Source organism: Vipera ursinii (assembly GCF_947247035.1).
Source record: "Vipera ursinii genome assembly, chromosome: 6".
In the NCBI taxonomy this organism is placed as follows: domain Eukaryota; kingdom Metazoa; phylum Chordata; class Lepidosauria; order Squamata; family Viperidae; genus Vipera; species Vipera ursinii.
The window spans coordinates 3,675,704-3,703,165 of NC_139515.1; the positions used below are offsets into that span (position 1 = coordinate 3,675,704).

The following is a 27,462-nucleotide window of genomic DNA, read 5'->3' on the forward strand; positions in this document are numbered from 1 at the left end:
ACTATTCACTGATAACATCATTTTATTTTGTAAATCTTCAGAGATATTTATATTTTATGTTCTGATATGCCTTAATAGCTAATCAATAAACTATTATATATTCCTGTCTGACTACATCTACCGTATCTATCATCTATCTGTCATCTACCTATTTTTTAATCTATCTGTCATCCATCTATCTTTTTATCTGTCTCTCTGTTTGACTATCATCTATCATCTATCTATCATCTATCTATCTATCATCTATCTTTCATCTATTTATCATCTATATGTATCTTTCATCTATTTATCTATCATCTATCTTTCATCTTTATCATCTATCTTTCATCTATCATCTACCTATCATATATCTTTCATCTATTTATCATCTATATCTATCTTTCATCTCTCTGTCTCTCTCTCTAATCTATCTATCATCTGTCAACTGTCTCATCAGGATGTTGCAACCGTCATCTATCTATCTATCTATCTATCTATCTATCTATCTATCTATCTATCTATCTATTTATCTTATATATCTATCTATCTTATCTATCTATCTATCTATCTATCTATCTATCTATCTTATCTATCTATCTATCTCTATCTATCTATCTTATCTATCTATCTATCTATCTATCTATCTATCTATCTATCTATCTTATCTATCTATCTATCTATCTATCTATCTAATCTATCTATCTATCTATCTATCTTATCTATCTATCTATCTATCTATCTTATCTATCTATCTATCTATCTTATCTATCTTATCTATCTATCTTATCTATCTATCGATCTTATCTATCTATTTATCTTATCTATCTATCTATATCTATCTATCTATCTATCTATCTATCTATCTATCTATCTATCTATCTATTTATCTTCTCCAAAACCAAAATTCAAAAATGCTATTAATTTTCTATCCTGCTTCTTCAAAGACTTATATTGCTTTCATAAAACATCCCAGAAAAAAAATATTTGCGTGATTCCGATCTTTGTACATCCTAGACATACTACACTATCCAAATATTTTATTTTTCCCAAGACCCTCATTGCTTCTGTACTGAGCTGCTTTATATTAGAAACAAGAAATTCTATATTTATCAACCTGCCTTCATTCTTTACTAAAACGGTCAGAATCACAAGATTGTAGGTTTTCATTTCTGGCTATGAATATTTGATGGCCTTGGGTGTGAGTAGCCAGAGCTTGAGAAATCTAGAGCTTGGGAAAATATATCTGCATGTTGATGCTTCTGTCGGAAATGATCTGTGCTCATCTGGCTTGCCGTTGTAGGGCAAGATTAATTAAAATCCATGCAGCCAAGCAAATTAAGCTCTTAGAAAGGCTTGGAGATGACAGGGAATACCTGACGGCAAGTGAACCAGCATATTCAAGTTTGTGAAGCTTGTTAACTGTGTTTTATCCAGTTGTCCAGCCATGCACGTTCAGCCGAACCATCTGCCTGGTTATTTTATGCAAGTTCTATGGGTAGTCCTCTTTTTACAACCGTTTAGCAACTGTTCAAAGTTAAAACGGCATTGAAAAAAGCAGCATTTTTCACACTTATAACTGCTAAAACATCCCCGTGGTCGCGTGATCAAAATTCAGGCACTTGACAACTGACCTGTGTTTATGACAGTTGCAGTGTCCCGGGCTCATGTGATCCCCATTTGTGACCTTCCCAGCTGGCTTCCGACGAACGAAGTCAATGGGGGAAGGCTGAATTGCTTAACAACCACACGGTTCCCTTAACAACTGCAGCGATTCGCTTAACAATTGTGGCAAAAAGGTCGTAAAATGGTGCACACCTCACTTAATATCTGCCTTGCTTGGTAATGGCAATTGTAGTTGTAAGTCCAGGACTACCTGTACAGGATATCGCTTTTTGATCCTAATTGGGACCAAAATTATGATCACCAAAGTGTCAACATCCAGTTCGAGAATCCAAATAAATGCGCCAGGTTCATTCCATTTCCCAAAATCTTACTGCTTATTGAATACACAACGTGGTTATTGTCGAAGCAAAACTAACTCTGAGGCTCCCAGGCACCAGTTCATAGAATTAAACAATAATTTCCCCAACAATGTAAACAATTTCACTTTGTTATGGGAACCATCTGCTTCCTCTCCGCACCTGCTGCGGTGTCCTTGGAATGGTTTCAGGCTTCAGGAAGGAATAGCAATAGCACTTAGACTTATATACCACTTCATAGTGCTTTACAGCCCTCTCTAAGCAGTTTACCGAGTCAGCATATCGCTGAGTCAAACTATTGACAGTGGGCAGAGTTTGCCTGCAATGCTGCAGTTTAACCGCAGCACCCCGAGGGCTCTTTTGAAAAACAAACTCTTGATTTTAAATTGACTTTACGGAGACTGGATTGAGAGATTGATTTATTGCTACTTTGCAAGGTAAGTCTTGCAAGAAAGGGCCACAAATGCAGTATAAAATTAATAAGCAGCAAATTTCCCCCTGTTTGGCTTTCTTGCCCTTTGGAATAATTTCCGAATATGCTTCCGAAAGGAAGCATGGTAAAGACAGCTCTCGTAGAGGCAGACAAAAAGACACGTATTAGGTCTGGCTTTCCTCAGAACCCCACAGAAGAAAGGAACACACACTTTCTAACACTAGAGTCATGCGAGTCGTAGCAGAAAGTCATTTTGTTGCCAAGGAAACTGGACAGCGGTATAACGAGTTTCACTTCAACTGTAAACGAGAGGAAAGTAATGTGTCTTGTAATATATTGTGACGAAAACATCAGCGTATCTTAGGCTGGGAAAACATGCATGCGTTACTGACTCCTCTTAATTTTAGTTACCCAATGCTTCCCCTACACCCTTTCTTTATAAGTGTACACAGGACATACAGTATATCAGTTCTGTGCCCGGGAAGACTCTGGGTGCCTGTGTGTCTATGCTCACATGTGTGCAAAAAAGAGCATGAGAGAGAAAGGCACTGATTTTGCTTTATCTCTGCAGGAGGTGAAGTCTAAAATTATAAGAACGTGGAAATCTGGTTGCAAAATATCAAGAACGTGTATAGAGTTATGGTAAAGGCAGGGCTTTTTTTGTCATAGAACGCTCAGAACGGAGTTCCGGCACCTTTTTTGGATGGAACCTTGTAGGGTAGGCAAGGTGGGTTGTATGACATGTGTGAGTTCCGGCACCTTTTTCTTTTACAAAAAAAGCACTGGGTAAAGGAATCCCTGTGGATTTTACTCTGCTAGTCGTTCCGACTTTAGGGGACAGTGCTCAATTCCCTTTCAAGGCCATTGGGCCAGCGCTATCCGAAGATATTTCCACGGTCACGTGACCAGCGTGACGTCACAGAGACACTGTTAACTTCCCACTGAATTGGTACCTATTTATCTACTTGCATTTGCGTGCTTTCGAACTGCTAGTTTGGCAGGAGCTGAGGCGAGGACAGGAGCTCACCCTGTTGCGTGGTGCTCAGGACTCAAACCTGGGCTGCCAATTTTCCAGCCGACAAGCCCAGTGTCAGAACTGCCACCTGACACTCTGCTATCACTTGGTGCCAGTCTACCATGAACTCCGGGGAGACTGGATGGGAAGGGGGAGTACCCAGGAGAACGAAGAGTTTGCTGTAGAGATGTGACTTCAAGATTAGATGGCTGAGAACAGACTGCAGCTGTGTTCCACTTGGATTGGCCATGTTGAAAACATCCCTTTTGAATTTGATTGGACGTCTGGGGACCAGCATAGGGAGGATCCAAGGGGAAGGAACTTTAGACTTGGGGAATTTTGGCGCGCGAACTTCACTTGACCTTTAGTAAAATATACCTTTCTCAAGGAATGATCATTCTTACTTAAAGGTTCAAGTTGAGGCAGCTCTGACATCCAGTGTCTTAACCCAGAGGCCTCCAACCTTTTGGGCACAAGGGACCGGTTCCGTGGAGAGAGGTTTTTCCGTGGACCAGAGGGAGCGTGGTTTTGTGTGCTGCCTGCATCCCAGGGATGGGGCTTTGCTTGTTTGTGTGGACCAGTTGCTGGCATGCCATGGCCCGGTACCGGTCCATGGACCCGGGGGTTGGGGACCCCTGTCTTAAACAATGATCCAACGTGCCACCCAGGGAATAGAGATATACATACAGAATACACCTGTGAGTGCATTTATATAAATACTTATAAACATGTATTTATATATACACAGTATATAAAACCTCAATCTACACAGGTAGCATTAAATTAGTTTTTTTAATATGCGCTAAAATATTTTCATAAACGATCAGTGTATTTATAAATACAGTGTATACTTTTTAAAATGTTCTCTGGATAGCCTATCCGGGTAAATTTGTCCTAAAATATGTTCTGTTTAGTTCACTTTATAATTCTTTGGTTTTATTGATGACCAATCCAATATTACATTGATAGGTAACATTACGGTGCCTAAGAAATTAAAATGTGATGCTGAGCTGCGTACACCAACTCATTATTTAGAAGGACAATCTGGACAATTGCATCTTTTTTTAACAAGGGATTATGAAGCGGACAGCATGCTGTTAATGACTGTCTAATTAAAAAAATACTGTGCTGTAATTCATTGGTAGGAACATCTGGTGAGAACACTGCTTTAATTCTTTTTTTTAGTTTTCCTGCTGTATATTAATGGATCATTCTTTGCAGGATTCAGGGTAGGTCTTAATCTTTCGAGCTTTCAGGGAGCTTCTCTCTACTGGAATATGTGCTTTGGGCTATTCTGTGTGCGGTATTTATATGGTGCTTGGTTGTGTGTGTGGCTTTTTAGTTGTTGATTGGGGTGTTGACGGCCAGCTATTATGTCGTTGGCTCTTGTTTCCTTGTGCTGCCAAGCTCCTGATAAGCTGGTGGTAAATCAGCATCCCTATTGACAGACAAGGGGCCCGTTTCCCAGGTTTCAATCATTTCCCTGGCTATTTTTGTACCTGATCAGCCAACAATCTTAGTAGCTGCGAAATTGAATGTAAGGCCTTGTTCATTACAATGCGAAGCTATCAATGAGTTCGTATGACTGCTCACTTGTCTTCTTGCCACCTGGTGATTAGCTTCCTCCCTATCTGTTCTACATAATCACAGGGGAAATCTGTGTAGGGGATCCGGTAGATTACATTAAGAAGCTGGTGATAAATCAGCACTCCTATTATTGACTGACAAGAGTCCAGTTTCCCAGACTTCAACCTTTTCCCTGGCTATTTTTGTACCTGCTTGACCAGCAATCTTAGTAGCTGCGAAATCGAAATGTATGGCCTTGTTCAAGTCCAAATGTTCAGAAGACTAACCCTCTGGTCCCAGTGACCGATCCAGGTTGTATCCGGCAACATTATCCTGGGAAACATATATTTGCCTTCATTTGTGATCATTCTGTGGCCTCTATTATTGCAGTCACATCACTGGATAAAAGAAATCTGAGCTCATGTTTCCGAAACATGAGACAAAATGGTATTCTCCTAATTTCTGGATCTTTTTTTCTTTCCCCCCCCCCCTTATGATGTGCTTCTAATGTATAAACATACAAAAAGAAAGAAAGAGAAGAGGGGGGGGAACCCACTGCCCAAATGAATTAAAATTCAAAATTGTTAGAAAGGCACATAAGCTTTTTGTAGCTTTGGGGCTGCTATTTTCAATGGAGCCCACACTCAACTCAGAACTTAACAAAGCTTTTAATCTCACATTGACATGTGATTTTTCTCTCCAAGGGCAATATTCCACATTTTAGAATACCGAAAAGTCTTAGACAAACCTAAAGGATCTTCCCAACATCTGCCCACAGTCTGTTCTAGTAGCTAGTAGCAAACAGAAAAACAGGGTTGTCGTTTTTTTTTATGTTTAGTGGTTCTACCATTATAACAGCAATATTGTTCTGTACCAGCCTGCTACCGGCCCTGCAGAAAAGGCAGGGACAACCCCTTTTACAAGAAGGCAAGAGGCTGGAATTACACCTGCCAAATTTATTGCTACAAAAACAAACGGAACAAGACAAACCAAGAAACAGGACCTTTAAAAAACAGGAACTATCCAAGCGGTTGCCTTCAGCAAACCAGCCCTCCCACACATTCCCCTTAAATACAGTTCAGGGCATGGCCTCTCTCTGCCTCCTTCCGAGGTGCCCCATTGCCTTCCTCTGTTTACTCCTGATTGACTGCCTCCTGCGTCGGGCGTCCTTGAACAGGGCCAGCTGTGGGTCATCTTCATCCACGCTGTCAGGCTCACACAGCTGGGTCTCCGTCGTGACCAGGTGGGAGAGGCCTGGCTGGGGGCTCTCATCAAGCTGTCCAATCCCCTCAGCAAGCTCTTCAACACCCCCCTCCTCCTCCTCCTCTGAGTCGTCCGACCCAACTGCCGAACCCACAGGCTGACCCTGAATCACAACAAATATCAATTTAGATTTCTTTGTACTGACATCCCTATTTCCAAACCGTAACAATGAGAATTTATCAGGCAGAACCATACAACAATGCTGTGGTCTGCTGTTAGGGTTTTACAGTAGATATATATTTGTTTGTTAGCTTAGTTTTACCCTTTCGATGCTTTGAGATGTCTTGGATGGAAATATATTCTTTTCCCAACCCAATATAAGCAGTAGGATTCCAGTTACACATTTCAATAAGTAAGGCAGCAGGAAATGGTTACGAAAAATAATCCTCTGAAATTCAGCGAACAATATCCAATATCAGGTCCAAATGTCCACTTATTCTGGCTAAAAATGGGAAAAGGGTCCCATAAAAGCAAGGAAACCCCACCCCCAGTACAGTAACTGTGAACGATGAAAGCTTAAACAATAATCACCCTGTTATTTGTCTCCTATTTCTTCCCTAAAATTGATGTTTGGGAGGTGCTACCCCCACCTGGATGTAACGCTAAGTCTAGAAGACTTTAAACCTTTCGGTTGATTTGACTTCCATGAACGTATCCAGCCTTTAGAATTTAGAATACCAGAGTTGGGAGGGACCTTGTAGGTCATCTAGTCCAACCCCCTGCCAAGCAGGAGTCCCTACACCATTTCTGACAGGTGGCAGTCCGTTTCGCTTCTCATCCAAGAAGCTTCTTCAGTTCTGAGGCAAAGCAAAGTGCCCCAAAGCAAAGTCCCCACCATTCAGTTAGAACTGAAGAAGCTTCTTGGGTGAGAAGCAAAACGTCTTCAAGGCGGGGGGGGGGGAAGTCCAGTTGCCTTTTGAAAAAAAGCACCTTTGGAAGTTGAAGTCTTGAAGTTGTCAAGGTTGGACATCCTTGGTGCAGACTTCGCTGAGAAGATGCTGTTTCGAATTTCTGTCTGCAGAAAAGACATTTAGGTATAGCTTCTGCTGCCGTTTATATCATGTCAAGTCACTTGAAAAGCCCATACGTCGGAAACTTGACATATCACTTCAATAAAAGTTTGGGCTCTTTTCGGGGTGAGCCTGTTCATTGTCTTAACTCCATCAAGAGCCTACTGTCCCTCCCCCCCACTGGCCATTGGGCAGGAGGTGGAGTAGAGGTAAAATTAAAGTAAGCAACTATAAATTTATGAATGTTTTTTTCTTCCCCTTAAATTTATATTTATATTTATTAAATTTTTATACCGCCCTTTTTCCCGAAGGACTCAGGGCGGTGTACAGGGCAATAAATATCAAAATATACATACAAAAGTTAAAAAAGATTAAATAATTATGCTATCATTATGCTATCATTATGTTGGCATTAAATAATGCGAACAATACTCAACTATTGTTCAAGATAAGACACGGCAACTGTTCTAAACAAAACATTTTGAAACAGCTGGCTTTTCTGGAATTCATCTCATTTGGAGAAGAAACCTGGAATGGAAGAATATTTTCTTTTTGAAATCACCACCACGGATCAGCCTTCTCTGTTCATTGCACTTGCTTCGGCTGAGAAGCAGTTTTTTAAACAAACAGAAACTTCTAGCCATTAGCTGAACCCGGGAGAGCATTTTGAATTTAAAGCCCCATCAATATTTGCTTCCTTCACTAAGCTAAGACTCAGACAGAAGCTCTCACTTGTAAATCTGAGTTAATGACCGTATTTTGGCTTTTCTTTCTTCTGTCTGTTCATACATAGCGATGGCAGTTTGTACCAACAGCAAAACGAAACATACCCCCCAGACTGTGTTCTCAATTGAAGATATTTCTAGATTTGAGAAGTCCCTTCATTTGTGCTGACAAGCTTTGTCGGCCAATGTTTCGGTACAAAAATTCCAATTTTTTTGTAATAATAATAATAATAATGAAGTTGGAAGGGACCTTGGAGGTCTTCTAGTCCAACCCCCTGCTCAGGCAGGAAACTATGCCATTTCAGACAAATGGCTGTCCAGTCTCCTCTTGAAAAATTCCAGTGTTGGGAGCATTCACAGTTTCTGGAGGCAGGTTGTTCCACTGGTTAATTGTTCTAACTGTCAGGAAGTTTCTCCTTAAGTTCCAGGTTGCTTCTCTCCTCCGTTAGTTTCCATCCGTTGCTTCTTGTCCTGCCTTCAGGACTTTTATCATTTTATTTTATTTTTTATGTGATTTTTTTAATTTAAGAGACTGGACAGCCATTTGTCTGAAATGGTATCTATCGGAACCATGACACTCACCCTGCAAGGCGGGCCGGCCAGAGAGAAAGCGACTGGCTCAAGTCGCCCAGCTGCCTTTCCTACCTAACAGAGGACTAGAACTCACACTCTCCCTGTTTCTACTACAACACCTTAACTACTACGCTACACAGCATCTCAGATAAAGTCAAAGATTAAAAAAAAAAGAATCTTTTTTTTTTTTTGCTTAATCCAACGGTTAAAAGGCCAGGAAAGGTTGTACATATGTAACAGACATTTGGCAAGAAAAAAACGTGCAAAGGACTAAAATGCGGGTGTGCCAAAAATGCCACTTGGTAGATAATTGTTATTGCTAAACAGATTTCTAATCCAAAGGGAGGGAATTAATTTGACAATTCTTTTCAAACTGAAGTGCTTGTTGGAAAAAAAAAACACAACATATTTAGTGGTAGGCTTTGAATACCGTTGTGTATTCCTTATATAAACATCAATTAAACTCTTTGCAACTCTTGTGTCTGGGGGTGCACCAGGTAAATGCTTGTTGCTAGGATACAAACCCCTTTATTCAGAAATAGTTTGGGAGAGAAGAGAATTCTCTTAAAAACATTTTAAAAACAAACAAACAGACAATGACTGTCATTTGGGGGGGGGGCCTCCCCGGTCTGATTTTTACAGACTGTCGCAGCCTCCCCCCCCCCCAGGGTCACTTGATCAAAATCCAGATGCTTGGCAACTGACATGTACTTAATGACGGTTGCGATGTCCCCGGAGCCACGTGATCCACTTTTACGACTTTTGGAGAAGCAAAATCAAGGGGGAATTTGCTTAAGGTCTGCGCGATTCGCTTAACAACTGCAGGTTCGCTTTAGGGACTGTGCGGTTGATTTAACAACGGCAGCGATTCGCTTAAGGAGAAAGGTCCTAAAACGGAAGCACAGCTCGTTTGAGAAGGATCTCGCTTAGCGACTGAAATGGGATGTATATGGTGAAGATGATCTCTCCTTGCCACAGGCGAAGGGTATTTATTTATTTTTTAACGCAGACAAGGAGAAAAACCCGTCGTTATGATCCAGTTTTCCGCGTGTTTAAAAAAAGAAAACTCAACCCAAAGTTTTTTCCCTCACCCCTTCTTTTCACCAAGACAAGGACCAAATTTAAGGCACCTTCATGTCTTCTTGACGGGGGATAAGGAGACGGTGACCATAAGCTTCCGCCTCTGTCTCTTGCCCGTTTTGTAGATCGGGAGAAGAATATCCAAAAGCAAAAAAAGATGTTTATAAAATAGGTAAAGGTAAAGGTAAAGGTTCCCCCGCACATGCGTGGTAGTCGTTTCCGACTCTAGGGGCCGGTGCTCATCTCCGTTTCAAAGCCGAAGAGCCAGCGCTTGGCCGAGGACGTCTCCGTGGTCATGTGGCCGGCATGACTAGACGCCAAAGGCGCACGGAACGCTGTTACCTTCCCACCGGAGTGGTCCCTATTTTTCTACTTGCATTTTTACGTGCTTTCGAACTGCTAGGTTGGCAGAAGCTGGGACGAGTAACAGGCGCTCACTCTGTTACGCGGCACTCGGGATTCGACCCGCCAAACTGCCGACCTTCCGATCGACAAGCTCAGCGTCCTAACCCACTGAGCCACCGCGTCCCCCTGTTTATAAAATAGAAACTGCAAAAAAAAAAAAAAAAACCAACTTTGTTCTTTGAATGCAATCGTGTTGTTTCTCCCCGTTGACCTTTCAATTAATTATCCCCCAAAGTCTCCTTTCCCTATCTCGGTTTTGTCCAAACAAGCTTGTTTTCAAACATCTGTTCACAACCTTTCGGTGTTACTGATTAACTTGACAGATCCAATTCGTTTTTCTCGAGGAAAGACACCCCACCCCCCAAAAAAGTGTCTTTTTCCATCAACATCAACAGGAAAGGGAAAAAAAAATTACCTTTCCGGGAGTGATCACCGTTAGTAGACTCGGTCCATAGGTTTTACAAACTTATTTACACCAGATTTGGGCACTGGCTGTTTTATTTGGGTTTATTTTCCCAACATGTCAGTCATAATATGTTGAGCTGCAGGAAAAGGTCAGGTTTGCCTCCCTTTAAATTGTGTGTGCCTTAGTCACACAAAGGACCGGGTAGAATAAAGAAACAAGCCCTCTGCCTTAAGAAAAATCAACATTTCTCTATGCCCTCTATGCCACTTCTAATATAAGTGATAGGAGTACATTTTACTTAGCCAACAACAACCATTAATTAGGCTTATCTATTGCTTTTCTTTTTTTTATTGAAAAGTTTTACAATACATTTTTGAATACAAAAAAAACCCTCCTCCCCCTCCCCTCTCCCCAACCCTCCCCTCCCCTACCCTCCCACCCTCCCCAACTTCCCAGAGCTGAATACAGGGTATAATAATACAAACAAACATAATCTAAAATATGCTAACAACAATAATAAAACATTAAATTCTATCACGCTTTAACTCTCCATAGTCGAAATATTAATAAAATAATTATTAACTAGTTCACGGGTCAGCAACCTGCAGCTCCGGAGCCGCATGCAGCTCTTTGAGTCATCTCCTGCGGCTCCCAGCTGCCCGGTGCGCGCGCACCTCTTCGAACGGGCAGTGGTGCGCGCGCACCTCTCCAAATGGAGAGTGGCACCGCCCGTTTGGAGAGGTGTGCGCGCACCTCTCCGAATGGTCGGAGGTGTGCGCGCACCTCCCCAAACCTTTGAAGAGGTGCGCACGCACCTCCGCGCGAACGGGCAGCGGCGGCGCTCTTTGGGAAAGCTGCCGCAGCACGTTTGCAGGCTGCCGAAAGCGGCAGCTCTGCAAACGGGCCGCGGCAGCTTTCCCAACAAGCGGTGCCGCTGCCCATTCCGAGAGGTGCGCGCACACCTCCCCAAACCTTTGGAGAGGTGCACGCGCACCTCCGCGCGAACGGGCAGCAGCGCCGCTCTTTGGGAAAGCTGTCGCGGCACGTTTGCAGGCTGCCAAAGGCGGTAGCTCTGCAAACGGGCTGTCGCCGTCGCACAACCGGTAACCGGTTCCATCACACAAAAAAAATGGCAACTGTGAGCGTCCGCGCGTGCGCAAGAAAAACCCGTTTTGCGCATGCGCAAAACGTTTTTTGCGCATGCGTGCGAATGGACGCACGCATGCGGCTCCCACTTTTTTATGTGTAATGGAACCGGTTCCCAGTGGCTCTTTTCCTTTTTCAGGTTGCCGACCCCTGAACTAGTTATACATCATAAAAATCCGCTACTTATCTATTGCTTTTCTTTAAGGAGTTTTAAGGTGGGACAGACTCAGAGAATGTCTGAAAGTCATCATCTATGGATCTTCCCTGACTGAAGATAGCCTAGAACAGTGATGGCCAACCTTTTGGACACCGAGTGCCCAAACTGCAACCCAAAACCCACTTATGTATCGTCAGGTGCCGGGTTGGCGTGGCCCATTGGGTGGGTGTGGCTGCTGTGGTAACGGCAGACTGGGTGGGACTAAAAAGTTCAATCCATCAATTCCACTTTGCGAGATCTTTTTTTTTTCCCGTGAGAAGTTGAAATTGATTGATTGATTAAACCATTTTTTTAATTTATTTTTTTTGCACATGGCGGCGGAGGCCTAAAATGAAAAGGTTTTATAAAACCCAGCTGAAGGCCTAGGACTGGGGTGACGGCGCGCGTGCCCACAGAGAGGGCTCTGCGTGCCACCTGGATACGTCCCTGCAATTTCCTTGGCAAGGTTTTTCAGAAGTGGTTCGCCGTTGCCTCCTTCCTAGGGGAAACTCACAGTCTCCCGCTTTCTCTCCTGATGTCTTAGCCACTATGCTAAACTGGGTCTCATTACAAATGGTACGTATGAATAAAGTAAACAATCAGAATAGAGCTGGAAGGGACCTTGGAGGCCTTCTAGTCCAACCCCCTGCTCAAGCGGGAGACCCTAGACCATGGGTCGGCAACCCACGGCTCTGGAGCCGCATACGGCTCTTTCAGCCTTCTCCTGCGGCTCCCAGCCATTTGCACAGAGAGAGAGAGACAGAGAGGGGTACTAGTGCTTCCCTTCTCTCTCTCTCTCTCTCTCTCTCTCTCTCTCTCTCTCTCTCTCTCTCTCTCTCTCTCTCTCTCTCTCTCTGTGTGTGTGTGTGTGTGAGTGTGTGTAAAACTCACACTGTTCTCTGAGAAGCTGACAAGATTATTGGGCGGGGCTCCTGCCTTTGCTGCATCTCCACAGGAAGCAGGAAGCAGCAGAAAGCAGCAGCTCTTAAGGGCAGGAGAGCCAGCCCAATAAGAATGTGTGTCAGTTTGTCCAGAGAGAGGGAGAGAGGGAAGGAGAGAGAGAGAGGGAGTAAGAGAAAGAGAGGGAGGGAGGGAAGGAGGGAGAGAGAGAGAGAGAGAGAGAGAGAGAGAGAGCTCATACACAGCAGCCTCTATTTCTTTTTAATTAAACTCTTCAGTCACATTTCCCCCCTTGCGTGCGCGTGTGAGAGAGAGTTTTGCGGTTCCCAGTGTTTTTTTCCCCCTCTGGGAAATGGGTCCAAGTGGCTCTTTGAGTGTTTAAGGTTGCCGACCCCTGCCCTAGACCATTTCAGACAAGTGACTGTCCAGGAAGGAAGGAAGGAAGGAAGGAAGGAAGGAAGGAAGGAAGGAAGGAAGGAAGGAAGGAAGGAAGGAAGGAGTGAGTTGCAGTTTTCGTTACTTTTTTCTGTTGTTGAAGTATTTTAGGTAATGTGGCCGTATGAAAATCCTGAGCATCTGCTGGACCGCGCCAAAGCCATCCTCCCTGATTTATTCCTAGCCTGAATTGTTCCTTCATGGCAAAACTGAAGCCAAGGTACAACATCTAACATCTGGCTGTCCTTAAGGCGGTGCAGAACTCCAGCTATCCTGCAATAAGCAGTTGGGGAAAAAAATAGTTTTACACTTCAAATGATTTAGGCTGATAATCCACCTGCGTCTCAGAAATACTCTTCTACTTTCAGGCAGCGATAAGAGAATCCAAGAACGAACCCTGCCTTGCACTTTGCATCGTTTTTGTGGGATGTGAAGATTGCTAATTAGAATAAAATTTAGGAAAATTATACACTGCAGTGAAGAGAGTAGTTTTTTTCTGTTTTCCAAAGGTGACATGGGTCAAGACATTTCACCTGGCAGTCAGCCGAGCTGAAATTCAATTAAAGTATTGCACAAATCTGTTTTAAATGTTTAAAGAAGATGGGCAACCCTTTGTATTTTGTTTGGTAACTGTTTTAATTGAATTTATTTCCCATTCCTGCATAGTTTAAAGCCGATCGTTAAATAGCTGCATAGACACATTCGATTTCCTTAACTGCTTATTTCAATAGTGGATATTTTCTGAAGCCTCTGACTCTTTCAAGCAGACCAAATTAAAATATAAAAAAAATGCATGCGTGTGTGTTCACTCCTACTGACTGTGACAAATCTGGGAAAAAGCTAATTTAGGTATTTTAAAAATCAGATCAGCGAGCAGAGAAATAAATATAGAAGTTCTTATGCTTTCAGCCTCTTGGCACTAAGTACAAGATCCGTGAAAGTACTGTGTGCTAGAGAGAAGTTTTCTTTTATAAAAATTGCGGGAACTTCCTGCTATGTCATGAACAGATGAGCAAGATAAATTAAATTTATCTTTAATTATTAAAATTAAATTAAGATGTGGGGGGGTGGGTAAAAAAAGAAAATATTATTGTGTTATATTTAGCGGCCTGTTGCCGAAAGATCCGCTCACAAGAATCATTAATGTAGTACATAAACACAACGCAACAGCGACAGAATTATGGATGTTCCACCACTGGAGGTTTTCAAGAAGAGATTGGACAACCATTTGTCTGGAATGGTATAAGGGGGGGTTGGACTAGAAGACCTCCAAGGTCCCTTTCATTCCCTAAAAGCTAAATAAATAATAGGGAGGGAGAGAGGAAAGAAGGGAGGGAGGGAGGCAGGAGAAGGAGGGGAAGGAAGGAAGGAAGGAAGGAAGGAAGGAAGGAAGGAAGGAAGGAAGGAAGGAAGAAGGAGGGAGGGAGGGAGGAAGAAAGAGATGGCCAACAGGAAGCAGAAAGGAGAGAGGAAGGAAGGAAGGAAGGAAGGAAGGAGGGAAGGAAGGAGGGAGGGAGGGAGGAAAGAAGGAAGGAAGGGGAAGGAGGGGAAAGAAGGAAAGAAAGAAAGAAAGAAAGAAAGAAAGAAAGAAAGAAAGAAAGAAAGAAAGAAAGAAAGAAAGGTCAATCAACAAGATGGCCAACAGGAAGCAGAAAGCAGGGAGGAAGGAAGGAAGGAAGGAAGGGAGGGAGGGAGGGAGGGGGAGGGAGGAAAGGGAGGGGGAGGGAAGAAAGAAGGAAGGGAGAGGGAGGGAGGGAGGGAGGAAGAAAGGGAGGAAGGAAATAAAGGAGGGGGAGGAAGGAATTCTATGATGCCAAATCAGCCCTGTCCTGCAACTCAAGCCTTTCATCCACCGACCGCTTCCTTGTTCTGACTCTGTCTTAGACAGGCCCCCCCCCCCCCGTCCTTCTCCTAGGTGCACCTGGCGCATCTTTTACTTTCTCCTAATCTGTGTATGAGAAATACAGTCCTGGAGACACTCTAATAACAAGTAGCAAATGAAATGCAGCTTTCGCTTGATTAAAGTTTTTATCCCTTCTCTCTCCTCTTCCTCCCCCTCCTCCTCCTCCTCCTCCTCCTTCTATCTACCACCACCTCCTCCTCCTTTCTCCTTCTCTTCTCCTCCTCCTTCTACCACCTTCTCCTTCTCCTCCTCCTCCTCTTCCTCCTTCTATCTACCACCACCTCCTCCTCCTTCTTCTCCTTCTCTTCTCCTTCTCCTCCTCTTTCTTCTATCTACCACCAACTCCTCCTCTCCTCCTCCTCCTCTTCCTCCTTCTATCTACCATCACCTCCTCCTCCTTCTTCTCCTTCTCTTCTCCTTCTCCTTCTCTTCTCCTCCTACCACCTTCTCCTTCTCCTCCTCCTCCTCTTCCTCCTTCTATCTACCACCACCTCCTTCTCCTTCTCTTCTCCTCCTCCTTCTACCACCTTCTCCTTCTCCTCCTCCTCCTCTTCCTCCTTCTATCTACCATCACCTCCTCCTCCTTCTTCTCCTTCTCTTCTCCTTCTCCTTCTCTTCTCCTCCTACCACCTTCTCCTCCTCCTCCTCCTCCTCTTCCTCCTTCTATCTGCCACCACCTCCTTCTCCTTCTCTTCTCCTCCTACCACCTTCTCCTCCTCCTCCTCTTCCTCCTTCTACCATCACCTCCTCCTCCTTCTTCTCCTTCTCTTCTCCTTCTCCTTCTCTTCTCCTCCTACCACCTTCTCCTTCTCCTCCTCCTCCTCTTCCTCCTTATATCTACCACCACCTCCTTCTCCTTCTCTTCTCCTCCTACCACCTTCTCCTCCTCCTCCTCTTCCTCCTTCTATCTACCATCACCTCCTCCTCCTTCTTCTCCTTCTCTTCTCCTTCTCCTTCTCTTCTCCTCCTACCACCTTCTCCTTCTCCTCCTCCTCCTCTTCCTCCTTCTATCTACCACCACCTCCTTCTCCTTCTCTTCTCCTCCTCCTTCTACCACCTTCTCCTCCTCCTCCTCTTCCTCCTTCTATCTACCATCACCTCCTCCTCCTTCTTCTCCTTCTCTTCTCCTTCTCCTTCTCTTCTCCTCCTACCACCTTCTCCTCCTCCTCCTCTTCCTCCTTCTATCTACCATCACCTCCTCCTCCTTCTTCTCCTTCTCTTCTCCTTCTCCTTCTCTTCTCCTCCTACCACCTTCTCCTTCTCCTCCTCCTCCTCTTCCTCCTTCTATCTACCACCACCTCCTTCTCCTTCTCTTCTCCTCCTACCACCTTCTCCTCCTCCTCCTCTTCCTCCTTCTATCTACCATCACCTCCTCCTCCTTCTTCTCCTTCTCTTCTCCTTCTCCTTCTCTTCTCCTCCTACCACCTTCTCCTTCTCCTCCTCCTCCTCTTCCTCCTTCTATCTACCACCACCTCCTTCTCCTTCTCTTCTCCTCCTACCACCTTCTCCTCCTCCTCCTCTTCCTCCTTCTATCTACCATCACCTCCTCCTCCTTCTTCTCCTTCTCTTCTCCTTCTCCTTCTCTTCTCCTCCTACCACCTTCTCCTTCTCCTCCTCCTCCTCTTCCTCCTTATATCTACCACCACCTCCTTCTCCTTCTCTTCTCCTCCTACCACCTTCTCCTCCTCCTCCTCTTCCTCCTTCTATCTACCATCACCTCCTCCTCCTTCTTCTCCTTCTCTTCTCCTTCTCCTCCTCCTCTTTCTTCTATCTACCACCTCCTCCTCCTCTCCTTCTCCGCCTCTTTCTTCTATCTACCACCAACTCCTCCTCTTCTCCTCCTCCTCTTCCTTCCCCTCCCTCCCTCCCTCCCTCCCTCCCCCATACGCTTTTCTCTCCCCAGCTCTTTGCCTTATCCTGGGCTGTATGATTTATCCCGATGGCTGGGATGCAAAAGAAGTGAAGCGGATGTGTGGGGAGAAGACCGACAAGTACACGCTGGGCGCTTGTTCGATCCGCTGGGCCTACATCTTGGCCATTATCGGAATCTTGGATGCCCTGATCCTCTCCTTTCTGGCATTTGTACTCGGCAATAGACAGGACAGCTTACTAGCAGAAGAACTGAAGCTGGAAAACAAAGGTAAGACGGTTTCGGTCCACGTCTGCAGAGATCCTGGCTCACGTTGGTCACGGTTGTCCCAAAGATGCTTCTCCAAGAGGCCACTGGACTTTCCGGGGTTTTGGGGGGGGGTTTCCCCCTTGAAGACCTTTTGCTTCTCAATCCAAGGAGCTTCTTCAGCTCCGAATGAAGGAGCTTCTTGGAGGAGAAGCGAAATTACTTCAAGGAAAAACAAAAACAGGGACTCCCCTATTGACTTTGCTTGACGGAAGGTCACTGAAGGGCATCACGTGACCCCCAGGAGTGGGATTCAGCCGGTTTGCACCCCCTTTTGGCAGAACCGGTAGCTAATTTTGGGTTGCCCAGGCCCAGAATGGACTTCCGGAACTGGGATCCACACAGAGAACCGGTTGTTCACCTATTTGAATCCCACCAATGGATGGATGGATGGATAGATAGATAGATAGATAGATAGATAGATGGATGGATGGATGGATGGATGGATGGATGGATGGATGGATGGATGGATAGATAGATAGATAGATAGATAGATAGATAGATAGATAGATAGATAGATAGATAGATAGATACAGTGGTGGGATTCAGCTGGTTTGCACCACTTCGGCCAAACCGGTAGCTAATTATTTGTTGCCTGGGCCCAGAATGGACTTCCAGAAGTGGGATCCACGCAGAGAACCGGTTGCTCATCTATTTGAATCCCACCACTGTTGGTAGGTAGGTAGGTAGGTAGGTAGATGGATAGATAGATAGATAGATAGATAGATAGATAGATAGATAGATAGATAGATAGATAGATAGATAGAGTGGTGGGATTCAGCTGGTTTTGCACCACTTCAGCCGAGCCAGTAGCTAATTTTTTGTTGCCCAGGCCCAGAATGGACTTCCGGAATTGGGATCCACACAGAGAACCGGTTGTTCACCTATTTGAATCCCACCACTGGATGGATGGATAGATAGATACATAGATAGATAGGTAGATAGATAGATGGATGGATGATAGATACAGAGGTGGAATTCAGCCAGTTCACACCACTTTGGCAGAACCGGTAGCTTATTTTTTGTTGCCCAGGCCCAGAACGGACTTCCGGAAGCGGCATCCATACAGAGAACCGGTTGTTCACCTATTTGAATCCCACTACTCCATGACACCCACACACACACACACCAGTACACTGCAACCATCATAAACACAGGTCAGTTCTCAAGTGCCCGAATTTTGATCACGGGGAAGGCTGCCAAGGTCGTAAGTGTGAAAAACGGTCAGGAAGTCCCTTTTTTCCCCCAGCACCGTCGTAACTTCAAACGGCCACTAAACAAATTGGGGACGTCAAGCTATCCTCTCTCGCCATCCTTGTTCTCCGTTGAATTCATTAGGTAGGCCCTTTACCTTGCTTCTTTTCTTCTTTTTTTAAAATAAATATTGTATTTATAACTTCCGGCTTTTAGTATTCACTATTAGAAAGTATAATGTTTGTTTTTAGTCGTGTTATATAAGCAACCCGACTGCTTCCTTGAGTTAGTAGCAGAAGTGAGTAGAATTGCTGGTTAATAACAGTATAGGGTTTCCTGCCTGAGCAGGGGGGTTGGACTAGATGACCTCCAAGGTCCCTTCCAACTTTACGATTATGATTATGATTATGAACCAGAAGTGGAATTCTCTTCTGCATCTGGAATTTTTTTTTTTTGATAGATTGTGACTATGTTGTTGTTAGCTGTGAAGTTGTGTCCAACCCATCGCGACCCCGTGGACAACGTTCCTCCAGGCCTTCCTGTCCTCTGCCATCTTCTGGAGTCCATTTAAGCTCACGCCTCCTGCTTCAGTGACTCCATCCAGCCACCTCCTTCTCTGTCGTCCCCTTCTTCTCTTGCCCTCAACCTTTCCCAGCACGAGGCTCTTCTCCAGCGAGTCCTTCCTTCTCATTAGGTGGCCAAAGTATTTGAGTTTCAGCTTCAGGATCTGGCCTTCTAAAGAGCAGTCAGGGTTGATCTCCTCTAGGACTGACCAGTTTGATCACCTCGCAGTCCAAGGGACTCGCAGGAGTCTTCTCCAGCACCATAGTTCAAAGGCCTAGATTGTGACTATAGGCATTAATTAATCGCTGGGTAGATTTCCGGAAGACCTTATGTGATCTGGCAGCTAGCACAAAAAGGATGCAAACAAGGCACCTGCTGTTTCAAAATGGGTTCACAGTGAAACTCCACCTGGGAGGGGGGGCAGGGTTAAGAATAGTCACAACTGATGTAGCAAAGTCAACTTGATAGGACCATCGTTATAGTTTTTTTCTGTCATCTGGTGATGAATGCAAAAAAACCCGAAGCCGTCACAGAGAAACGGCGCCCATCCCATTGCCGGCAATGGGGAAACAGTTCCGATAGGTCGCGCGATGTCACGTGACATCGCGAGTTTGACATGTCTGCGCTAGACCTTTGGAGGAAATGCAGTGCTATCTAAAACAACGGAGCCCTCCTCCAGATTTTCACACTGCTTCCGTCAGATTCAAATGATGAGTAGTCCTCGGTTCATGACCGCAACACAAGTCCAAAATTGCCGTTGCTAAGAGAGATGAGTGATTTTTGCCCCGTTTTACAAATCCTTTCTGGCTGCAGTCGGTAAGAGAATCGCTTCAGTTGTCATCCCAACCATGGAACAGGTGTATATTGATATCAAAATTTGTATCGCTCCAAGGAACGGGCAGAGTCTAAGACAATTGCAAATAGGAAATTCAGCCATTGGGTTTTTTTTATTTTTCGCCTTTTTTTTAGTCCCCAGATAGGGAATAGTAACAACAACAACAACAGCATCCAGCTCAGCTTGTGCAGTTATTGTACGGCTCTGATTGTGAACATCGCTGCTTGCAGACACCCCTTTTCCACACCAGGATATGCAAGCACAGTTATGATTTGTTATGTTCCCTTTTTATTATATTGTTCAGAGGTTCTTCCTTCCCCCTCCACCCAGATTTTATGATAATAATAATAATGATGATGTTGTTGTTGTTGTTGTTGGAAGGGACCTTGGAGGTCATCTAGTCCAACCCCTTGCTCAGGCAGGAAACCCTACCATTTCAGACAAATGGCTGCCCAGTCTCTTCTTAAAAACTTCCAGTGTTGGAGCATTCACTGCTTCTGGAGGCAAGGAGTTCCACTGGTTAATTGTTCTCACTGTCAGGAAGTTTCTCCTTAGTTCTAGGTTGCTTCTCTCCTTGATTAGTTTCCATCCGTTGCTTCTTCTCCTGCCTTCAGGTGCTTTGGAGAAGAGCTTGACTCCCTCTTCTTTGGGGCAGCCCCTGAAATATTGGAACACCTCTATCATGTCACCATAATCCTTCTCTTCATTAAACTAGACCAGAGGTCAGCAACCTGAAACAGTGAAAGAGCCACTCGGAACCGGTTCCCTCACAAAAGGAAAAACTGGGAGCTGCAAAAAATGCATGTGCATGCGTGTAACATGCGCGCATGCACAGAACAGGGTTTGACTGAAGAGTGGAACCAAGGTGAGATATGCACCTACCCTGCATATTTGAATTGATTGGTTGAACTTTTTTAGTCCCACTTTTTTTTTGAACTGCACTGGGAGCCGCAGGAGACGGCTGAAAGAGCCACATGCGGCTCCGGAGCCGCGGGTTGCAGACCTGTAAACTAGACACTCCCAATTTCTGCAACCGTTCTTCATATGTTACAGCTTCTCGACCCCTAATCACCTTTGTTGCTCTTCTCTGAATTTTTTCCAAAATCTCAACATCTTTTTTTTTGTGTTGGGGTGACCAAAACTGGATGCAGTATTCTAAATGTAGTCTTACTAGGGCTGTCGTGGATCTGTCCAAAGTCCATATAACTTTCTTCAGTGTGCTCAGGAAAATGATTGAGCATAGTTATTATTCTCTCCTTCCAAAGCAGCTGGAGTTATTTTGTTGAAACGCAACAATTTCGAGGCAATTAAATGTTTTGCAAAAGATGTAACTGACAATCTTGCTATTCACCAAATAGACAGGTTACACGTAGCTGGGAAACAGAGGAAATTCATAATAAATAACATAACACTGAGTTTTCTAGAGAATTTGATCTCTAAAGATTAAAAGAGATTATGTGGGGGTAAAAAATGGTAAAGGTAAAGGTTCCCCCGCACATGCATGCTAGTCGTTTCCGACTCTAGGGGCCGGTGCTCATCTCCGTTTCAAAGCCGAAGAGCCAGCGCTTGTCCGAGGATGTCTCCGTGGTCATGTGGCCGGCATGACTGGACGCCAAAGGCGCACAGAACGCTGTTACCTTCCCACCGGAGTGGTCCCTATTTTTCTACTTGCATTTTTACGTGCTTTCGAACTGCTAGGTTAGCAGAAGCTGGGACGCGTAACAGGTGCTCACTCTGTTTACGCGGCACTCGGGATTCGACCCGCCAAACTGCCGACCTTCTGATCGACAAGCTCAGCGTCCTAACCCACTCAGCAGCATCCTTAAAATTGTGGGTTTTCATTGAGAAAAAAATATACCAAGTACAAACTTCAAAGAGCTTCCTATACAGATGTCCAAAGAAATATATGGAACTCGTAAATGCATCTTTATACATTTTTCTTGCACTTATGGTTAAAGGAGCAAAATTTATTCCTCCAGTATCAGTTCAAATATATATTACAGTATGTGTCTTATCTCGTCTGAAAGCCAACACCTAATTTATTTTAGAAGTTAAGAGAGCAAACCCATACGAATGGGATCGTTAATATTCATAAGAAACTGCATAAAATATGATTTTTAAAGATACTGTGACCTCTTTCATTTCAAAACATTTTCTATGATAGACTGTCAGGCAGCTTTATAGGAAAAGCTTGTTTTTCTACTGCCCCTTTAAGTCCTGCCAAACATTCCTTGCCTCTTGCCTGTTTCTTATAGACATATAAAAGATTGTTTATTTCCAAAGTTAAAATGCAAAATAGAAAGAAGTGGGGGGAAGCATCAACTACGAACAAAACAACTGAACAACGTGTATGTGTGTGTGTGTGTGTGTGTGTGTGTGTGTGTGTGTGTGTGTGAAAAAGCATGCGTTCAACAAGAAATAACAAATATTGGGAAACAAGTAAGCAGATTCAGTCACATTTTTAAAAATCTAAGTGGACAACTTTTAGTTAGGTAAAGGTGAAGAAAGGAGCACACCGAGAGGGATTTCATTTGATGTTGTACGAGAATAAGGTTCGAAAGATGCTCAGGGGGATATACACATTTCTTTACTCAAGTGCTGAGCTTTTTTCTCTCTGATAAGATAAATTCTTCTCCCTTACACCCTCCTTCCCTTCCCTCTTATCATCCCTCCCTGTTCAATCCTTTCCTTCCTCTTTCCTTCCTTCCTTCCTTCCTTCCTTCCTTCCTTCCTTCCTTATCATTCTGTTATCTTCCTTCTTTCCTTCTCTATTTTTCTATTATCTTCCTCCCCTCCCTCCTCCCTCCCTCCCTCCCTCCCTGTCTTCCCTCCTTCTCTCCTCTCTCCCTCTTCATTCCTTCCTTCCCTCCTTCTCTCTCTCCTTCCTTCCTTCCTTCCTTCCCTCCATCCTTTCTTTCCTTATTATTCTGTTATCTTCCTTCTTTCCTTCTATTATTCTATTATCTTCCTCCCTTCCCTTCTCCCTCCCTCCCTGTCTTCCCTCCTTCTCTCCTCCCTTCCTCTTCATTCCTTCCCTCCTTCTCTCTCTCTCCTTCCTTCCCTCCTTCCATCTATCCATCCTTCTTTTGTTATCATTCCATTATCTTTCTTCCTCCCTCCCTATCTTCCCTCCTTCTCTCCTCTCTCCCTCCTTATTCCTTCCTTTCCTTCCCTCCTTTCTCTCCTTCCTTCCTTCCTTCCTTCCTCCCTCCCTCCTTCCTCCCTCCCTCCTTCCTTCCTTCCTTCCTTCCTTTCTTCCCTCTCTCCCTCTTTATCCATCTCTTCATCTAGATAGGCTTCCAGAGCAAGAAAGATGAGAAACAAGACAGATCCTATTTGCAAGTTGATGGACGCTGCTCCGGGTGCAACCGGGGAATAGTTAGGGAGGGAAAAGGAAGACAACAGACTTTGACTGCTAGAATCTTGAGAGATGCAATAAGTCAAGGATGAAGGCAGAGAGAGAGAGAGAGAGACCATTCTTGACAGCCTCAAGAGACGCAAAGGTTGGCTGGGAGAGAGGTTTCCCCTCAACTTTAAGTAAGACAGAGAAAGATCTGCGTGCTGCTTCCTCTTTTGCTGCAAATCCAGCTTGGCTCTTTGCTCAGACTGGCAAAATACGCTTTCCAGTTCTTTCGTAAGCCAGGATGTCTAATTTACGCTACTGGTTGTAAAGCAAATATATCTTGTTGAGGGGTTGTTGGTTTTTCTTTTGCCAATCAAGGCAACAGGAAATTGCAGTGAAGGAAAAGGAGGGGCGTATAAACCTGATTCCTCCTAGGAGCAAAGCACAATTTTGGTATCAGAGGTTTCCTACAACGGTTCATTTAGCGACCGTTCGAAGTTACAACGGCACTTTAAAAAGTGACCTAAGACCGTTTTTCACACTTACGACCGCTGCAGCGTCCCGATGGTCACATGATCAAAATTCAGACCTTTGGCAACTGACTCATATTTATGACACTTGCAGTGCCCCCAGGGTCATGTTGAATCCCCTTTTGTGACCTCCTGACGGGAAAAAGTCAATGGGAAAAGGGCAGATTCACTTAACGACTGGGTTACTAATTTAACAACCTCAGCGATTCATTTAACGAGAAAGGTGGTAAAATGGGGCACAATAACAGTCTCCTTTAGCAACGTAAATTTGGGGCTCAATTGTGGCTGCACGTTGGGAATTATTAAACGTGTATTAAACTCCTAAAATGCAATAAGGATTCGCAAAAGCGGCAACGGTAAATGTTTGCCATTTAGAAATGTTGCCAGAATGGCTCGCGAAGCCATTTCTGGGAAGGTCATAAAAGTGACATAAAGTGGGGAATGTCGTAAAGTGGCCTCCTTAATTGATTTGTAGAACGCCACGTTTGTAAATCGCATTTTGGTGGCAATACATTTTTTTTACAGGCTTGCTCTCAGTTTGAGCAACAGAGAGAGAGAGAAAGAGAGAGGAGAGAGAGAGACTGAAAGAGAGAAAGAGAGAAAGAAAGAGAAAGAGAGAAAGGAAGAGAAAGAAAGAGAAAAAGAGAGAAAGACAAATAAAAAGAAAGAGAGAAAAAAGAGAAAGAGTGAGAGATAAAAAGAGAAAGAGTGATAAAGAAAGAGAGAGAGAAAGAGAGAGAGAGAGAGAAAGAGAAAAAAGAGAGAAAAGATAAAGAGAAATAAAGAGAAAGAGAGAGAGATAAAAGAGAGTGATAAAGAAAGTGAGAGAGAGAAAGAAAGAAAGAGAGAAAGAGAGAGAGAGAAAAAAGAGAGATAAAAAGAGTGATAAAGAAAGAGAGAGAGAGAGAAAGAGAAAAAAGAGAAAGAGATAAAAAGAGAGAATGATAAAGAAAGAGAGAGAGAGAGAGAGAGAGAGAGAGAGAAAGAGAAATCTGTATAAATTTTCTGCAAATGCAACCCTCCCAGAGCCCGCCGTCTAATCTTGCCTTGCTATTCCACTTGGTGCTTCTGTCACTTAGAGACGACAGATATATTGGTGTGTGTATCCGAAATGACAGGGCATGTTTGAAAAAGAGACATTTCTGAGGCCTAATTAGAGGTTCTGGCATTAGAGTTGCTCAGCGGCACATTTCAGAAGATGCAAAAGACCTTCGGTACCATGGGTGGGAGCTGTCAGTGTGGAAAGAAGAGGCGCTGAATAGCTAAAGAGACAAAACTTCCGGGACCGAAGAACAAAAATTGTTCCCTGCCTTTCTGGCTGTGACTCTCCGCCATTTCAGAATTACCCTTTGGCTTTTAATTCTTGCACTGAAAGCAATCGTTGGCCACCCATGAGGGATTAATTGCCATGTGCCCTTTAGCTTTGCAGCAAGACCGTCCAATTGATGGTCGGCCATTTTATTTTCCCCTCACGTTTTTCTTCTACTGTGGAGTTTGCGGCGGTGTCAGGGTGCTGCCTGATGAACAAGAAGTCAAATATGACAAATTGCTCAAAGAGTTGTTTCCCCCCCCCTTCCTAACACCGCCATTTTCCTGAAGAGAGCTCGCAATTTTCTCCTAAATTGACAGAATGATCTTCCCCGACGGGGAAAACAAAAAAAGATCTGGTCAGCCAATCTTCTAAAAGAGAAGCCAATATGGATCTCTTGAATGTCAACAGAACAAGGGGATCTGCTGTAGCTAGAAGGCAAAACGATGGTCCTTCCAGGGCAGGGGTCTTCAAACCTGGCCCATTTCTGACTTGTGGACTTCAACTCCCAGAATTCCTCAGCCAGGCACACTGGCTGGAGAATTCTGGGAGTCGAAGTCCACACGTCATAAAAGGGCCAGGTTTGAAGACCCCACCCAGAATTCCTCAGCCTGGCACGCTGGCTGGGGAATTCTGGGAGTTGAAGTCCACAAGTCATAAAAGGGCCAGGTTTGAAGACCCCACCCAGAATTCCTCAGCCAGGCATGCTGGCTGGGGAATTCTGGGAGTTGAAGTCCACAAGTCATAAAAGGGCCAAGTTTGAAGATCCCTGTTCCAGGGTTTCAAAGAGTTTCAGAAATGGCCGGGGGCGGGGGGGGGGAAAGGAAAATGTTTTTGTTATTCTTTATTTGGTGAGGTTAAAACTAAAGCTGCCAAAGTATTCAAATAACATGCAGTAAAGCACGAGACATTCTTCAACCATTTGGTGACTTCCATTATTCTACGTCAAGCAGTGCAGAAAGAGGAAAATATTTTAAGTTTTAACGCAGCTGCCTTTCCACACAAATCTCTTCGGTTCTGAAGAGTTAGCAATAACTGTCATTTTTTTTCAAGGGTAGCGTCAAGCAGATATCTGTGCAAGATACTTATTTGTTGGGATAAAGACAATTGAACAGAGTTTCCTAGGAAACTGAATTATCCACTACCCCACACTGATGAAAAAATACATATGTTCAATTAGGTTAACCATATGATATAATATTATTTTAAAAAAGGGGTTGAAAACATTTATTGATAGACTCCAAATAGTGGGGTGCCAGCCAAGCAGGACATATGCATCTCAAATCTACAATAAATGGTGTAAAGCTATGCTAATGCTTTTTTTTTTTTAGATTTCAATCCAAAATCTAGCATTTATGGTATGATACTGTCAGACACTTGAATTGGATTGCCAGCAGCATACACGTAGCACCCTGTCTTGCTTAAGTATTCCCTAAAATGTTTGGTACATCTCAAATAAGGGCTTTCCACGTTTGACTATTTTCTTGCAGACATTTCATCACCCAGCTAGGTAATATCATCAGTGCTAGTAAGGAGTGGGGGGCTGTTTCTCAATTTGTATTCTGTCAGGGTTGTTAATTGTTCGATTGTTTTGCTTCCTGTTAAAAAGAGGCAGAAGGCTAGCAGAATACATCCATAATGCCAATTACAATAGCTGGAAGGGACCTTGGAGGTCTTCTAGTCCAGCCCCCTGCTCAAGCAGGAGATCCTGTATCATTTCAGACAAGTGGCTGTCCAGTCTCTTCTTAAAAACCTCCAGTGATGGAGCGTCCACGATTTCTGGAGGCAAATCTGGTTAATTGTCCTAACTGTTAGGAAGTTTCTCCTTAATTCCAGGTTGCTTCTCTCTTTGGTCAGTTTCCAACTATTGTTTCTTGTCCTGCCTTCAGGTGCTTTGGAGAATAATTTGGCCACCCTCTTCTTTGTGGCAGACCCTCAAAGACTGAAATGCTGCTATCATGTCACCCCCGTTTCTTCTTTTCTTTAGATTAGCCAAACCTAAATTCCCGCAGCCGCTCTTTGTATGTTTTAGTCTTGGATCCTCTTAGTTGCTCTTCTCTGAATTCTTTCCAGCATCTCAACATCCTTTCTGAAGTATAGTGAACAAGTAGAGTCAGAAGGCAGGATGAAAACTCTTTTAATTTTATAACGCATGGACAGGCATTACGGCAGTTTCAACTGGAAAACTGTGACTCTCCTAGGACCTAGGTCTGCAACCTGCGGCTCCGGAGCCACATGCGGCTCTTTCAGCCAGGTCTGCAACCTGCGGCTCCCAGTCCTCTGCCATGTGCAGTCCCAAAAAAAAAGTGGGACTAAAAAAGTTCAACCAATCAATTTAAATATGCAGGGTAGGTGCATATCTCGCCTTGGCTCCACTCTTCAGACAAACCCTGTTCTGCGCATGTACGCGCATGCGCACACATTTTTTGAGGCTCCCAGTTTTTCCTTTTGTGAGGGAACCGGTTCCGAGTGGCTCTTTCACTGTTTCAGGTTGCTG

At 44.1% G+C, this 27,462-nt stretch overlaps 1 protein-coding gene across 1 annotated transcript in view; it reads left to right on the top strand.

Moving 5' to 3' along the window:
* LHFPL3 (LHFPL tetraspan subfamily member 3) overlaps positions 1-27,462 on the top strand; it is a gene marked incomplete at both ends in the record, with an annotated part of 131,971 nt that overhangs the window by 75,050 nt on the left and 29,459 nt on the right. The window contains one exon of the mRNA XM_083366536.1: positions 16,918-17,154. Coding sequence (XP_083222662.1) covers positions 16,918-17,154 — 237 coding nt within the window. The remainder of the gene's footprint in view (positions 1-16,917; positions 17,155-27,462) is intronic.